This window comes from Rhinopithecus roxellana, chromosome 15 (genome assembly GCF_007565055.1).
Source record: "Rhinopithecus roxellana isolate Shanxi Qingling chromosome 15, ASM756505v1, whole genome shotgun sequence".
Lineage (NCBI taxonomy): Eukaryota > Metazoa > Chordata > Mammalia > Primates > Cercopithecidae > Rhinopithecus > Rhinopithecus roxellana.
In genome coordinates, this window is record NC_044563.1 from 2,568,331 (window position 1) to 2,583,752 (window position 15,422).

At 46.1% G+C, this 15,422-nt stretch overlaps 1 protein-coding gene across 8 annotated transcripts in view; it reads right to left on the reverse strand.

Moving 5' to 3' along the window:
* The window catches only part of NAP1L4 (nucleosome assembly protein 1 like 4), a 48,130-nt gene extending 35,109 nt beyond the window's left edge, over positions 1-13,021 (reverse strand). The window contains exons 1-3 of one of the 8 annotated variants that reach the window (XM_030917258.1): positions 8,647-8,687; positions 8,018-8,067; positions 675-705 (exon numbers count right to left, since the gene is read on the reverse strand). In XM_030917258.1, coding sequence (XP_030773118.1) covers positions 675-688 — 14 coding nt within the window. In that variant the 5' untranslated portion in view covers positions 689-705; positions 8,018-8,067; positions 8,647-8,687. Of the gene's footprint in view, positions 1-674; positions 706-8,017; positions 8,068-8,646; positions 8,725-8,902; positions 10,423-12,356; positions 12,650-12,830 lie in introns of those variants that run through there. The other 7 variants (XM_030917256.1, XM_030917257.1, XM_030917254.1 and 4 more) reach the window with 7 other exon arrangements.
* Positions 13,022-15,422: the final 2,401 nt, after the last annotated feature.

Consider the following 15,422-nt stretch of genomic DNA (forward strand, 5'->3'; position numbering starts at 1 on the left):
TCCCTCCTCTCCCAAACATAGAGCCTTACAAAGTTCTTATTTCCAACCTTAGCCAAAGCTTCTTAGACAGCTTTCATTTCTACAGCTTCTTTCCTCAAAAAATCTGCTCCCAGCCCTCAAACCAAACCCATCAACCAACGAACATGTTACTGTTTGGTCAGCAGCTCATGTGATCAGACAGAGCAAGGCAGTCTTACGAAGTTAAGACAGGGTCCAAAGTGGCTTTGTAAAATCAGCCACAACAAATGTAAAATAAGCCATAAACCAGTTTTCAAAGATGCCTGGACATACCTCCCTCATAAAAAATAAACATCAAACAATATACACAACTAAAAGTAACCCTCAATCCAAAAAACAAAATCTCCCACTTGATCACTGACAACTACAGACCGTTAGGATAGTGTCAAAATTACCTGACTTCACCCCAGAGGTGTTAAAGCATGGAGAGCAAAATGATTGCTTTCCATAAAAGATCTGTAAGTATCAACATCTGAGGCACTATTCATGTCTGAAGTAATTTCTTTATGTGCTCAAATACACACACAAGAAATGAGCCATCAGCTAGACTCTGAAATGCATTTAACTTTGATTCTAATATTGATTGAAATTATGGCTTGGCTGTTGCTCACCAACTGAATTTTAAACTCCAATAAACAAAGTCCACTTTGGCTTACCTGTGATCTGCCATCTGAATGTTTTTATCCCCTACAAATTAAAAAGAGTTGTAATAATTATATTCATAAACAAAAATACTTGTTCAATATACTTTTTAAACAATGGTTGTCTATGGGATGGAGTCCACTAGAAGGGACAGTAGGGAACTTTCTAGTGTGATGAAAATGTTCTAGATCTTGACTGAGGTTACCTGGGTGTATACATTTGTTAAAGCTCATTAAACTGTACACTTCAGATCTGTGCATTTCATCACACACATACTTTACTCATAAAAACATTTCTTGGCCTGTAATCCCAGTACTTTGGGAGGCCGTGGTGGGTGGATCATTTGAGGTCAGGAGTTCAAGACCCACCTGACCAACATAGTGAAACCCCGTCTCTACTAAAAACACAAAATTAGCTGAGCATGGCGGCGCATGCCTGTAATCCCAGCTACTTGGGAGGCTGAGGCAGGAGAATCACTTGAACCCAGGAGGCGGAGGTTGCAGTGAGCCGAGATCGCACCATTGCACTCCAGCCTGGGCGACAAGAGTGAAACTCCATCTGAAAAAAAAAAAAAAAAAGAAAACTCTCTTATTGGCACTAAAATAACCAGACTTCAGAATAACGTCAATTCTAATTTGCCTTATTTTTTATAATACATTTGGCAACACAAACATATATTAATGACAGCCCAATTATTTTAGAGTAATTCAAAGCATTTACTGGTGTTTACACTTTCAAGCTTATGGGATTATTTTCTAATTGCATTTATTCCATATCTTTCATTACTTCTACACTGAGGATGTATTGCTTGTGTAAAAACCTTGTGTAATAGACTCAGTATTATCCCACTTTAAAAAATGATTATTTCTATATTGGTAGAATTAGATGACATTGTAGCTGAATATTAAGGGTGTGTTCTAGAGCATTTACTTCTTAAACAGAACTTGATATGAATAAAACTAAAAAAAATTTATCATTTTTTTGAGACAGGATCTCAATCTGTCACCAAGGCTGCAGTGTAGTTATGCAATCCTGGCTCACTGCAGCCTCAAAGTCCTGGGCTCAAGCAATCCTCCTATCTCAGTCTCCTGAGTAGCAGGGACAATAGGCACATGCCACCATGCCCAGCTAATTTTATTTTTTGTAGACCTAGGGTCTGGCTAAGTTGCCCAGGCAGGTCTCAAACTCCTGGCCTCAAGAGATCTTCCCACCTCAGCCTACCAAAGCGTTGGGATTACAAGTGTGAGTCAACATGCCTGGCCTATACAATTTCAAAATCTAATCTAAATGCTTTTAAAGTAACAGCTAAATGCATAGCTTAAAAAGGTCCTTAAATGTAAAATAACCCAGGTGTGGTTATAGCGTTCCTTAAACTCAGATGTGGGAAATACATCTGAGGGCCTCGCTAAAGGGTTGTTCCAGCTGAAAACTGGTCAATGTTCATTCTTTAGTACCTGAGCGAAGCCCAAACCACGGAATCACACAGCTTTAGGGTAAAACAAACCAACAACAAAAAAAACCCTCTATATTTAACAAAAACAGCTCTAATTATGATCTATGACTTCTGTATTAACTACTTTTTAAAATTTTTATTTAGAAATAAAATGTGCTATTTTTAAGATTCAAAATACAAGTATTACACACTTTTTCAAAAAACTAAATTACGTTTAATGAAGAAGACGAAAACCAAAAAGAAAAAAAAAAGTGCAGCGGGCACAGTGGTTCATGCCTGTAACCCCAGCACTTTGGGAGGCCAAGGTGGGCAGATTACCTGAAGCTCAGGAGTTTCAGACCAGCCTGGGCAACATGGGGAAACCCTGTTTCTACAAAAAAAAAAAAAAGAAGAAGAAGAAAGAAAAAAAGAAAACAAAACAAAACAAAACAAAATTAGTCAGGCGTGGTGGTGTGAACCTGTTGTCCCAGCTACTCAGGGGGCTGAGGCAGGAGAATCGCTTGAGCACAGGAGGCAGAGGTTGCAGTGAGCTGAAATAACGTCACTGCACTCCTGCCTGGGAGACAGAGTGAGACTGTCTCAAAACAGAAACAGGGAAAAAAAAAAAAAAGAGGCCGGACACGGAAGTTGATGCCTCTGGTCCCAGCTACTTGAGAGGCTGAGATAGGAGCATCACTTCAGCCCAGGAGCTGGAGGCCTGGCAGCTGCAGTGAGCTATGATTGCACCACTGAACTCCAGCCTGGACAACAGAGAAAGACCCTGTCTCAAAAAAAAAAAAAAAAAAAAAAGGTGGCCAGGCGCGGTGGCTCAAGCCTGTCATCCCAGCACTTTGGGAGGCCGAGAGGGGCGGATCACGAGGTCAGGAGATCGAGACCATCCTGGCTAACACGGTGAAACCCCGTCTCTACTAAAAAATACAAAAATCTAGCCGGGCGACGAGGCGGGCGTCTGTAGTCCCAGCTACTCGGGAGGCTGAGGCAGGAGAATGGCGTAAACCCGGGAGGCGGAGCTTGCAGTGAGCTGAGATCTGGCCACTGCACTCCAGCCTGGGCGGCAGAGCAAGTCTCCGTCTCAAAAAAAAAAAAAAAAAAAAAAAAAAGGCGCAACAAATCCTACAATGGCTGGCTATGCTCACCACCACGACCACAGCAGCAACCCAAAACCAGCCCTAGTCAGTGAAGATTCAAAAACCCTTTAATGGCGGCCAGGCATGGTGGCTCCCACCTGTAATCCCAGCACTTTGGGAGGCCAAGGCAGGCAAATCACCTGAGGTTGGGAGTTCCAGACCAGCCTGACCAACATGGAGAAACCCATCTCTACTAAAAATACAAAATTAGCCGGGCATGGTGGCACATGCCTGTAATCTCAGCTACTCAGGAGGCTGAGGCAGGAGAATCTCCTGAACCCGGGAGGCGGAGTTTACAGAGAGCCGAGATTGCCCCATTGCACTCCAGCCTGGCCAACAAGAGCGAAAACTCTTGTCTCAAAGACAAAAAACAAAAACAAAAACAAAACACTAACAAAAAACACACTTCAGTGATCCCCCGTCACCTTTTGCAGAATACACATTCCTACCAATTCAGACCCTGTCTACCTCCCCATACTCATTCCCACTCAAGCTCTTCTGCAGAACCTTCCTCTGTATCTCAGTATCATCATCCACAAACTTTAGTGGCTACTTGAGAAGCTGTTAATGAAGATAAATTGCCTAGTACATAACAGCAGGCCAGGTCTCTTCTCACTTTTGTAACCATCATGCATATAGACTGTATCTATTCCTTGATATGAAACCAACATATTGAGTTACTTTAAACACTGCACCCTTTATACAGGTTGAGTACCTCTTATCTGAAATGCTTGGGACCAGAAGTGTTTCAGATTTTGGAATATTTGTACAAACATGATCAGGTATCTTGGGGATGGGACCCAAATCTAAACATGAAATTCATTCATGTTTCCTACACATCTTATTCACACAGACTGAAGGTAATTTTATACAGCATTATTTTAAATAATTTTGTGCATGAAACAAAGTTTTAACAGTGACCCATCACATGAAGTCAGGTGTGAAATTTTCCACTTGTAACATCAATGTCAAAACTAACGAAGTTTCAGAATTTGGAGCATTTCGACTTTTGATTTTGGGATCAGGAGTGCTCAACCTACATAAGGAAAGACAATGTAGAGTGGTGGTATTATAAAAACAAGCTAGAGTTCAGTCAGGTTTCAGCAACACAAATTATTTATTTTTGTTTAACAATCCCTATCACCCTTAAAACAGAAAGTTATAAGGAACTATCAAATATACAGGTTTGAGGAAAATAAATATTTGTTTTAAATGTTGATATGTTCAGTTTAATATTAGTTTTATAAAACCAGAGCCCAAAGACTCATCCGGAAGGTTCTCTCACTTTTAAAAGGCAATCCAGGGACCTATATAACCTGGTGACTATAGTTAACAATGTATCACATAACTGAAAAATTGCTGAGAGCAGATTTTAAATGTTCTTGTCAGAATCAGTATACCACTTAATGTGAATTAATTTGACTTAGCCATTCCACAACGTATACTTCAAAACATCACATTATACATCATAAATATAATTTTTGTGTTAATAATAATTAAAAATGGCCAGGCGCAGTGGCTCAAGCCTGTAATCCCAGCACTTTGGGAGGCCAAGATGGGCGGATCACGAGGTCGGGAGATCGAGACCATCCTGGCTAACACGGTGAAACCCCATCTCTACTAAAAAATACAAAAAACTGGTCGGGTGAGGCGGCGGGCACCTGTAGTCCCAGCTACTCGGGAGGCCGAGGCAGAAGAATGGCGTAAACCCGGGAGGCAGAGCTTGCAGTGAGCTGAGATCCGGCCACTGCACTCCAGCCAGGGCAACAGAGTGAGACTCTGTCTCAAAAAAAAGAAATAATAATAATAATAATAATAATTAAAAATAAAAAAAAGACAATCAAATTAAACTATAACAGGGATACCAGGCAGAAGAATGTTGTAAGTTTTCTGAAGTTCAGATTCCCTCCCAAGATCAAAAATTTTAACTGTGTCTACAACTCTAAATCTGAACTGGCAAGCAAATTTTTATCTTTAACTGGGTTGAGGGAAAAAAAATGAATTCCCATGATTACACAAATGTTCTTTTATTTATATTAGACACTGTAACAATCCTATTTATGGATTAACTTCCTTTTACCCCAAACAACTGCTTTCATATGAAATTTTAAAAGATTTTTGTGGCCGGGCGCGGTGGCTCAAGCCTGTAATCCCAGCACTTTGGGAGGCCGAGACGGGTGGATCACGAGGTCAGGAGATCGAGACCATCCTGGCTAACACAGTGAAACCCCGTCTCTACTAAAAATACAAAAACTAGCCGGGCGAGGTGACGGGCGCCTGTAGTCCCAGCTACTCGGGAGGCTGAGGCAGAAGAATGGCGTAAACCCGGGAGGCGGAGCTTGCAGTGAGCTGAGATCTGGCCACTGCACTCTAGTACGGGCAACAGAGCGAGACTCCGCCTCAAAAAAAAAAAAAAAAAAAAAAAAAAGAAAGATTTTTGTAACAAAATATAACTTTACATTCCTAATTTTGAACTGAAAACATCTACTCTATAGCTAGAGTAACTATAAAATTGGGCAGCACTTTGGGAGACCAAGGCGAGCAGATCACATGAAGTTGGGAGTTCGAGGCCAGCCTGGCCAACGTGGTGAAACCCCATCTCCACTAAAAATGCAAAAGTTAACTGGGCATGGTGGCACACGCCTGTGGTCCCAGCTACTCAGGAGGCTGAGGCAGGAGAACTGCTTGAACCTGGGGGGCAGAGGTTGTAGCGAGCCAAGATTACACCACTAGACTCCAGCCTGGGTGACAGCGAGACTCTGTCTCAAAAAAAAAAAAAAGAAAGAAAGAAAGGAAAAAAAATTGGGCCATGTTTGAGAGACAAAGCTAGACAGTGTGGTCGTACTCCCCAAAACTTTTATATATTTACTCTGTCTTAATAAACTCAAAGGTCCTCAGTGTCTTTATGGGAGATAATTGAAGGATCAAAATTAATTCAAATGGGGCCGGGCACGGTGGCTCACGCTTGTAATCCCAGCACTTTGGGAGGCCGAGGCGGGTGGATCACGAGGTCAGGGGTTCGAGACCAGCCTGACCACCATGGTGAAACCCTGTCTCTACTAAAAATACAAAAATTAGCTGGGCATGGTGGCGCACACCTGTAATCCCAGCTACTCAGGAGGCTGAGGCAGGAGAATTGCTTGAACCCGGTAGGCGGAGGTTGCAGTGAGCAGTGATCACGCCACTGTACTCCAACCTGGGCGACAGAATGAGGCTCCGTCTCAAAAAAAAAAAAATTAATTCAAATGTAATTACTGTTTTCACAAGACTCCTTATAATTTCCTTACATCCTATAAATCCTGAAAAATTAGGGATGGTAGTAATTTTTTTTTTTTTTTTTTTTTTTGACATAGAGTTTTGCTCTTGTTGCCCAGGTTGGAGGCGCAATCTCAGCTCACTGCAACCTCCACCTCCCGGGTTCAAGCGATTCTCCTGCCTCAGTCTCCCGAGTAGCTGGGATTACAGGTGCATACCACCATGCCTAGCTAACTTTTTTTTTTTTTTTTTTTTTGTATTTTCAGTAGAGACAGGGTTTCACCATGTTGGCCAAGCTTGGTCTTGAACTCCCGACCTCTGGTGATCCGCCTGCCTCAGCCTCCCAAAGTGCTGGGATTACAGGCATGAGCCACCGCGCCTGGCCTCTAAGATAAATTTCTAAAGCACAATTGCTTGGCCCACATTCAGTCTGAGGAATGGCAATCCAACATTCTCAATCCAAGAGGGAGTCTGACCAGTCATTGGGTACAGGTTCAAATCTTCCAGGAGTACTGTTTTAGATTAGGACATCAGAAGGGACAAAGGAATGATCTGTTCTCAGAAAGAATCAAGATACCCCTGCAGGACACCCCAACACTCCCACCCACAAAACCTGACAATTATACGAAGCCCTGAGACACTCCAGATTTCATTTTTATTGCCCTGGCCAGTAGATTCCTGATCCAGTCTACCATTACCACTCTCCAGGATCAAAAGTTAATCATGTTGTTAAACTTTCCACGATAATGTTTTTTGTTTTTTTGTTTTGTTTTGTTTTTTGAGGTGGAGGCTTGCTCTGTCGCCCAGGCTGGAGAGGGTCTCATACTCCTGACCCTCAGGTGATCTGCCCACCTCAGTTTCCCAAAGTGCTGGGATTACAGGCATGAGCCACCGTGCCAGGCCCATGATAATGTTTAAAAGCAATGAATAGGCTGGGCACGGCGCCTCACGCCTGTAATCCCAGCACTTTGGGAGGCCCACGTGGCCAGATCCCCTAAGGTCAGGAGTTCGAGACCAGCCTGACCAATATGGTGAAACCCATCTCCACTAAAGATACAAAAATTACCCAGGCGTGGTGGTGGGCACCTGTAATCCCAGCTACTCGGGAGGCTGAGACAGAATTGCTTGAACCTGGGAGGCAGAGGTTGCAGTGAGCTGAGAACGTGCCACTGCACTCCAGCCTGGGCGTCAGAGCGAGACTCCACCTCCAAAAAAAAAAAGCAATGAATAATACATGTTTGCCCACTAAAGAACAAGTTCCATGAGGGCAGGGAGCCTGTCTACTTGCCCAGTGCAGCCGTTCCAGGGCCCAGCACAAGACCTGGGATGAGACTGGTTGCCAAGAAATCTTTGCTTAACTCACTGCTAGCAAGTGACAGCTTGTCTCTGTGTTACCAGTACACAGCATGCATGGTGTCCGGGACTCCATGTACACATATGCCTGTCTCAAGCAGTTTCTGAAGACAGAGAGACACTGCCTTAGTCATTCAGGTTTGGTTACAAGATCTACTGAAATACCTGCCTCCAAACAGCAGCAGACCATCTCTTCAGAGACTTGTAGGGTGCCAAGCCCTGGGGTTTCAAGAAGAAAGTAAAAAATGATTTCCTTTCCTTTAACTGAAACATTACGTTTACTTGTGGCACAGCAGTCTTCACTGCTGTACTCCCATCTCCTCCACCCTTCTTTTCTGGGCAGTTCATTAGTACATGCCTCAATGACGCTAACTTCTTAATCCAATACATACTAAAAGATTTTTTCGGCTAGGTGCAGTGGCTCACGCCTGTAATCCCAGCACTTTGGGATGCCGAGACAGGCGGATCACAACGTCAGGAGATCGAGACCCTCCTGGCTAACACGGTGAAACCCCGTCTCTACTAAAAAATATAAAAAATTAGCTGGGCGTGGTGGCGGGCGCCTGTAGTCCCAGCTACTCGGGAGGCTGAGGCGGGAGAATGGCGTGAACCCGGGAGGCGGAGCTTGCAGTGAGCTGAGACTGTGCCGTTGCACTTCAGCCTGAGAGACAGAGTGAGACTCCGTAAGATCTTGTCATCTTGAAAGTAAGGCATTTCCCTCTCTACCTATTTCAAATTGCAACCACCAAAGTCCCTACTCCTCTCCACCGTTTCTCAAAAGCACCTGCCACCATCTACCTTGTTCGTCTGTCTCCCACAGCAGAAACGAGGGCAAAGACTTCTGTCTTATTCAGCGGGAGACCCCAGTACCTAGAACTGTGCCCAGCACAAAGAAGATGCTCATGAATAAGGAAATAGATGCAAATCACTGAAAGCTACTTTTCAGTAACTGAGTAAACAAGTACTATTTTAATTATTATACTTAAAACCTTTGCACATAAAAGTGTACAGTCATTCCTTCTCCCACAAGTTTATTAAACAGAAACCATCTCACCTTGTTTTTGAACAGGCTTTTCCGGATAATGCACGCTGCATTTTTAAAGGTCCCAAGAACATGAAATGAACATAGATTTCGTGTTTAACAGTTAACAGGGGATACTTGTAAGAAATTTAAGGCTACACAGCAAGTGGTCAATATCAAAAAGTAAAGTTCACAAAGTGATCTTTCGTTGTTTTCATACTACAAAAACACAATGCCTCTGTTGTTACTAAATGCAAAATTTAAAGTTCTGGCAAACAAATTAAAGCAACCCTGTTCTATTAAGAGGGCAGGGTGGAAAAACCAGTGACTGCCAGATGAAAACAAATTTACATCACCACAAACTGTTTCTAAAAAATTTCATAGCAGCCAAACACAAAATTATTTACTATCTACCTATTGATAATGGTTTTCCATTACCATATGCTCAAAGACAAACCTTACAACTATAGTTTCGGGAAGCATAAATTTGCTAACCTCAAGAGGTCCCACAAAAACTAAGTTGAGGCCGGATAACAGCAGTTTCCTGCACAGATTGGCTACTTCCTATCACCATAGTGGTCGAAGAATCAAACTAAGTAATACCAGCTTTTTACTCTGGATGCCTAAAACACATTTCCCTTCAAGCAAACAAGCAAGCATTCCTTAGCTAGCAATCTCAGGCCAAACTCCCAACAAGCTCATCTCTGCTGTCTTATTCACATATAAACCATCATCGGTTTCAAGCACTAACAGCATCGGCCTATTTCACACAGCTGACGCCTCTTAGGCCGTCAAGAATTTAAATCACCTTCTTGCCCACAAAGTAATTTTCTTCCAAAACAAATTGAAAAATATAGGCTCTTTGACAACATTTTTGGAAGTACAACATAAACTTATCACAATAGTTTTTAAACTGCAGACAACGAAAGAGAAGGAAGAAAAGCACTACTATATATACATACATATTTGAGGTCACCTCCTCCTGATGCTAGACTATCAACTGCTCAAAAGAAGAAAAACAAAATAAAGATTTCAGTTCCCACACTTAGCTTCGAATAACTAACATAGGGAATTAACATGTGGTCAATAACAAGAGGCTACTAAAAACTCTGACAGGTTAACAGAAAAGGTTTCATTTCAGTTTCAAGTTCAAATTCATACTGTAAAGTGGTGATGAACATATCCCATCCGCAGGTACTTAATCTCCATACAAATAAGAACTACCTCTCACATGGGCAAAAAGATGAAAATTCTACAGAAGAATCTGATGGCTAAATGGCTATTTTGCAAAACACAATGCCCTGTAGATTTTGCGGGGATCCTAAAACACGTGTAAACTTTGCAGAATTCAGTTTACCAAGGTTATCAAACTTAAAAATGATTAAAATTTATTTGCTACTGCAAAGAATTCAACCAATTTCTCCAATGACTACTCCATATTCATTTTGAAAAACAGTACCGGATTTAAAACTTACACAACAAAATTCACAAAAGTGGTAAGATGCCATGACATATAGGCACAAATAACTGCAGACATTCTTAAGCAATAACACTGCTCAACCAGGAAGAAAAAAAAAAAAAAAAAGGCTGCAACTGGATATGTAATAACAGCTATTTAAGACAGCAGTAGGTCAGGCGCGGTGGTTCACCCCTGTAATCTCAGCACTTTGGGAGGCTGACGCGGGTGGATCACGAGGTCAAGAGATCGAGACCATCCTGGCCAACATGGTGAAACCCTGTCTCTAATAAAAACACAAAAATTAGCCGGGCGTGGTGGCGGGCGCCTGCAGTCCCAGCTACTAGGGAGGCTGAGGCAGGAGAATTGCTTGAATCCGGGAGGCGAAGGCTGCAGTGAGCGGAGATCACACCACTGCACTCCAGCCTGCCAATAGAGCAGGACTCCGTCTCAAAAAAAAAAAAAAAAAAAAAAAAAAAAAAAAAAGCAGTAACGTGTTAAAACGGTTCATAAAAATCACATCATGAGGCCCTAAAATTCTAGTAAAAATGTCTCTAAGTAAACTTGTGAACTACTACTAAATAACTAACTTCTCTCTCTCTCTGTAGTCACTCATTTTATCTTTGGAATATATCCCGATTCTATCACCGCGTTCCTTTCTCTTAACTTCATTTTACATTTGCATATTATTTATTCCATTAGTAATTGCTCATCCCAGTCTGAATCTCAAAATTCTACTACAGGAGGCAATTGGCATTCTGTGGAATAATATAATTTTGAGATGGAAATGATCAACCAGCCCAAAACCTCGTAAGCTAGAGTTCAGTGAGGCTTAGTACAATGATGAAAACAACTTCTGATTACAAATTCTTTCATTCCCTCTACAGAAGCAGTAACCTTGGGTAAAGTCAAAACTGCCTGGGTCTTTACCTAAGCTTTATTACCTACGACAAGTCATTATACGTAACCTCCTAGGGTCTCAGCTTCCAGAGTAGTTAAACGGAAAAACAACAGTATCTATCTCACAGGTTATTAGATTATGAAATGAGTTAATACACGCCAACAGGCTGAAGGAGTCCCTGGTGGGTAGCGCAGGTATTAGCCATCTAGAGATACAGTTCCTATTGCAAGAAGGCAGTAACTTAAAAAGACTTACCTTTAAGGTCCAACAACCTAATCTACATACTTGTATATTTTTAAGATAAGATAACTTTTAAAAGTCTATTTTATACCGTACACCTAATGCAGGAGGATGAGGCAGGGATTACTACAGGAAAAAGTAATGCAGACTGGGCATGTGAACAGCACAGACGAATGTGCCCCGACGATTCCGGCGAGAACATAATGAAATGGCGGACCTTCCTGCCAGCGGAGCGCACAGTCACCCAGGCAGGTGATGTGACACACACGTTAGGGTCTAAAGGTCCCAAGGCTGGAGTCCCCTTTCCTGGACCCTAAACTTGTCTGCCTCCTGCCCCGCAATCAGACTTAGGGAACTGTGGACGGTGAAAAGTCTTATCGTGACCAGGCCATCCTTCGCTGGCGGGAACGGAAAGCATTTGGAAGGGGAAAATGGAAAAAAAAAAGCCTCTGGTCAGGTCAAAAAATCCAAAGGTGACCTCTTTCCCCATCTCTGAACGGAGAGAAAAGCATGGCACTTTCCCATTCATAACATGTGCAATCTTTTCTGGAGATTTTGCTTTTCCCTTGTGAAAGACGGTTTTAAACAGTAAACAGACTTGCTGCCCACCTTGGCTGGGAAACCAAGTCCCGCGAGCAACTAGTCTAAGGCCACTCGGCCCGTCCTCGGGGAGCGCACGCCGCCCATCTCGCTCGCACCGCACGGCTCCCAGCAGCTAAGAAGCAACGCCAAGGACTTTCTTCCCCGCCAGACATGCCCTTGGCCACACCAAACTGACATCAAACCCCAGTGAGCCCAGCCTGACCCCACAGAGGCCCACGATGACCGCTGCCATACGGAAAAACTCCAATTCCTCAACATCTAAGAAAGAGGTTCCTGGACGTCTCCACCTTAGAAACGGGAAGCCTGAACGCTCCGGCGCGCCCGGCCGTGTAACCGCCGCGGCCCCCGCACGCGGGGCGGGCCGGGCTAGCGGGAGATTTGAGCGGCCGCCGCCTCTAGCCGTCTTCGCCTCCTCCGCGGGGCCGCCGCCCAGGAGGCCGCCTGCGGCGCAGAACAAAGCGCCTTGACCTTCAGGGGGGCCAGCAGCCGGGCGAGGCGCGCCGGGAGTTGGGAGGGGCCGTCCGCCAGCGCCCCAGGCCCGGGCTCCAGGCCCCAAGCCCCAAGCCCCAGGCCCCAGGCCCCAGGCCCCAGGCCCGCCGCGGCCGCCGCTGCCTGCTCTGACGAGGACGCGGCCCCGCCCCTGCCCCACCGCCCCGCGGCTTCCAGAGATGGCCGCCCGCCGCGCCCGCGCCGGCCCCGCGGCCTCTCCCGGCCGCCCTCCCCAGCGCGCCGTTACCGGCCCAGCACCCGCGTCTCCGCACCTCACGCCTCCTGCGGCAGTGGCGGCGACCCTGGCTTCACTCGCTTTGGAGCTGCGCCGCCGTGGCCGCCAACAACGCCGCCTCCCATTGGCCGAGGCTCCTAGCTCCTCGCTCCACGAGCAAGACGGGCTGCGATTGGGCGAGCACGGCGCAAGTCAACTGCGCTTCGCGCCGCAGACGGCAGCCAATCAGAAGCCACCGAAGACTCTCTCCGCCTTATGCAAATATTCCTCCGCGGGGCCGGCGCCCCGCGCTCCTCCGCCTCTTTAGATGGGGCGGGGCGAGGTGTAGACCGCATGTGTGGCTCTGGGCTGGGCTGGCCTGGGTCTCCGCTCCCGGGACCCTCCCCGGTTGGCACTGCATCCTCGCGGGACACCGGGCACCACCTCTCTCCGTGGGTCCCGGCCGTCTTTATCTCCTGCGCCCTCCCAGTTCCCTAGTTCAATCCCGTCCAAGGCGGGTCGGTGCCTCCAGCGCTCCGTGCGCCCGCTGATGTGAGAACCCCACCTCCCACGTCGTCCCCTGGCGCTACTCCTTGAGAACATCGCAGGGGCCCCCTCCGCCTGGGAGCCGTTTTCAACTAGTCCCGTTAGTGGTTGGGACCTAAGCTTAACCCCTGCTCATACCCCAGGTCCCAGGTTGGATAACATTTCCTCTGCGAAATGGTCGGGGCTGGGTCGCCTCCGCGAACACGACGGGACTACCCACTTCCTGCGTCTCTTCCCGCACGCCCTGAGCCCCGCAGTGTCCCAGCAGCCTAGTTCTGGCCTGGGGGAGACCCTGTCGGACAAGGAGGGAAAACAGTGCGCACTGGGCCCTCAGATCAGGCCCCTGAAGCAGAGCAGGGCAGGGAGAAGCTGGCCCGTTTCGCCCACCCTGTTCTCCCTCTCAGGGTGCCCCCTGGGCTGGGGTGAAGGTAACAGCCCCAGCCTCTCCACATCATATTTTGTAGAAAGATATCCAATTTGCCGGGCGCGGTGGCTCAAGCCTGTAATCCCAGCACTTTGGGAGGCCGAGAGGGACGGATCACGACGAGGTCAGGAGATCGAGACCATCCTGGCTAACACGGTGAAACCCTGTCTCTACTAAAAAATACAAAAAACTAGCCGGGCGAGGTGGCGGGCGCCTGTAGTCCCAGCTACTCGGGAGGCTGAGGCAGGAGAATGGCAGGAACCCGGGAGGCGAAGCTTGCAGTGAGCTGAGATCCGGCCACTGCACTCCAGCCTGGGCGACAGAGCAAGACTCCGTCTCAAAAAAAAAAAAAAAAAAAAAAAAAAAGAGATATCCAATTTGATCGGAAAATAACCCCTGCGCTGGGGCTTTTGAGGCTGGTCATTTCCATGTTCAAGTCTTTTGTGCATTTTTTTCAGAAACGTTCTTTTTTTGGGGTGAGGTTACTTTTGAAACAATTGCTAATTATTATTATTATTAGCAAGTCATTCCTGTAATGGGGAAAATTTGTAACCATCTAAAGGCTCCTGGTTGAGGGATTAAGAACATAGCCTCAGTTATAAACCTCAGAGGTAACCTGGGAGGCTGAGGCAGGAGGATCGCTTGAGCCCAGGAATTCAAGTCCAGCCTGGGCAACATAGTGAAACTTCAATCTCTAAAAAGAATTTAATGCGGAGCGCCGTGGCTCAGGCCTGTAAACCCAGCACTCTGGGAGGTAGAGGCAACAAGTCCAGCCTGGGCAACAGAGAGAGAGCACCTTTCCCCCACTCCAAAAAAAAAAAAAAAAAAAAAAAATTACCCAGGCGTGGTGGCTCAGGCCTGTAATACCAGCTACTTGGGAGGCTGAGGTGGGAGAATTACCTGAGCCCGTGAGGTCAAGGCTGCAGTGAGCAGAGATTGGGCCACTGCACTCCAGCCTGGGTAACCAGAGGGGGATACTGTCTCAAAAAAACAAAAAAGAGGCCGCACGCGGTGGCTCACGCCTGTAATCCCAGCACTTTGGGAGGCCGAGGTGGGCAGATCAGGAGGTCAGGAGTTCCAGACCATCCTGGCTAACAGTTTGAAACCCCGTCTGTACTAAAAATACAAAAAAATTAGCCGGGTGTGGTGGCGGGCGCCTGTAGTCCCAGCTACTCCGGAGGCTGAGGCAGGAGAATGGCATGAACCCGGGAGGCGGAGCTTGCAGTGAGCCAAGATCGTGCCATTGCACTCCAGCCTCAGCAACAGAGCAAGACTCAGTCTCAAAAAAAAAAAAAAAAGGAAAAGAAAAGAAAAGAAAAAGAGGCCAGGCGCGGTGGCTCATGCCTCTAATCCCAGCACTTTGGGAGGCCGAGGTGGGTGGATCACCTGATGTCGGGAGTTCGAGACTAGCCTGACCAACATGGAGAAACCCCGTCTCTACTAAAAAAATACAAAATTAGCCGGGCATGGTGATGCACACTTGTAGTCCCAGCTACTCAGGAAGGCTGAGGCAGGAGAATCACTTGAACCTGGGAGAATCGCTTGAACCCAGGAGGCGGAGGTTGCGGTGAGCAGAGATCATGCAATTGCACTCCAGCCTGGGCAACAAGAGCGAAACTCCATCTCAAAAAGAAAGAAAAAGAGAAAAAAAGGAAAGGAAGGAAGGAATTAAAACAAAAA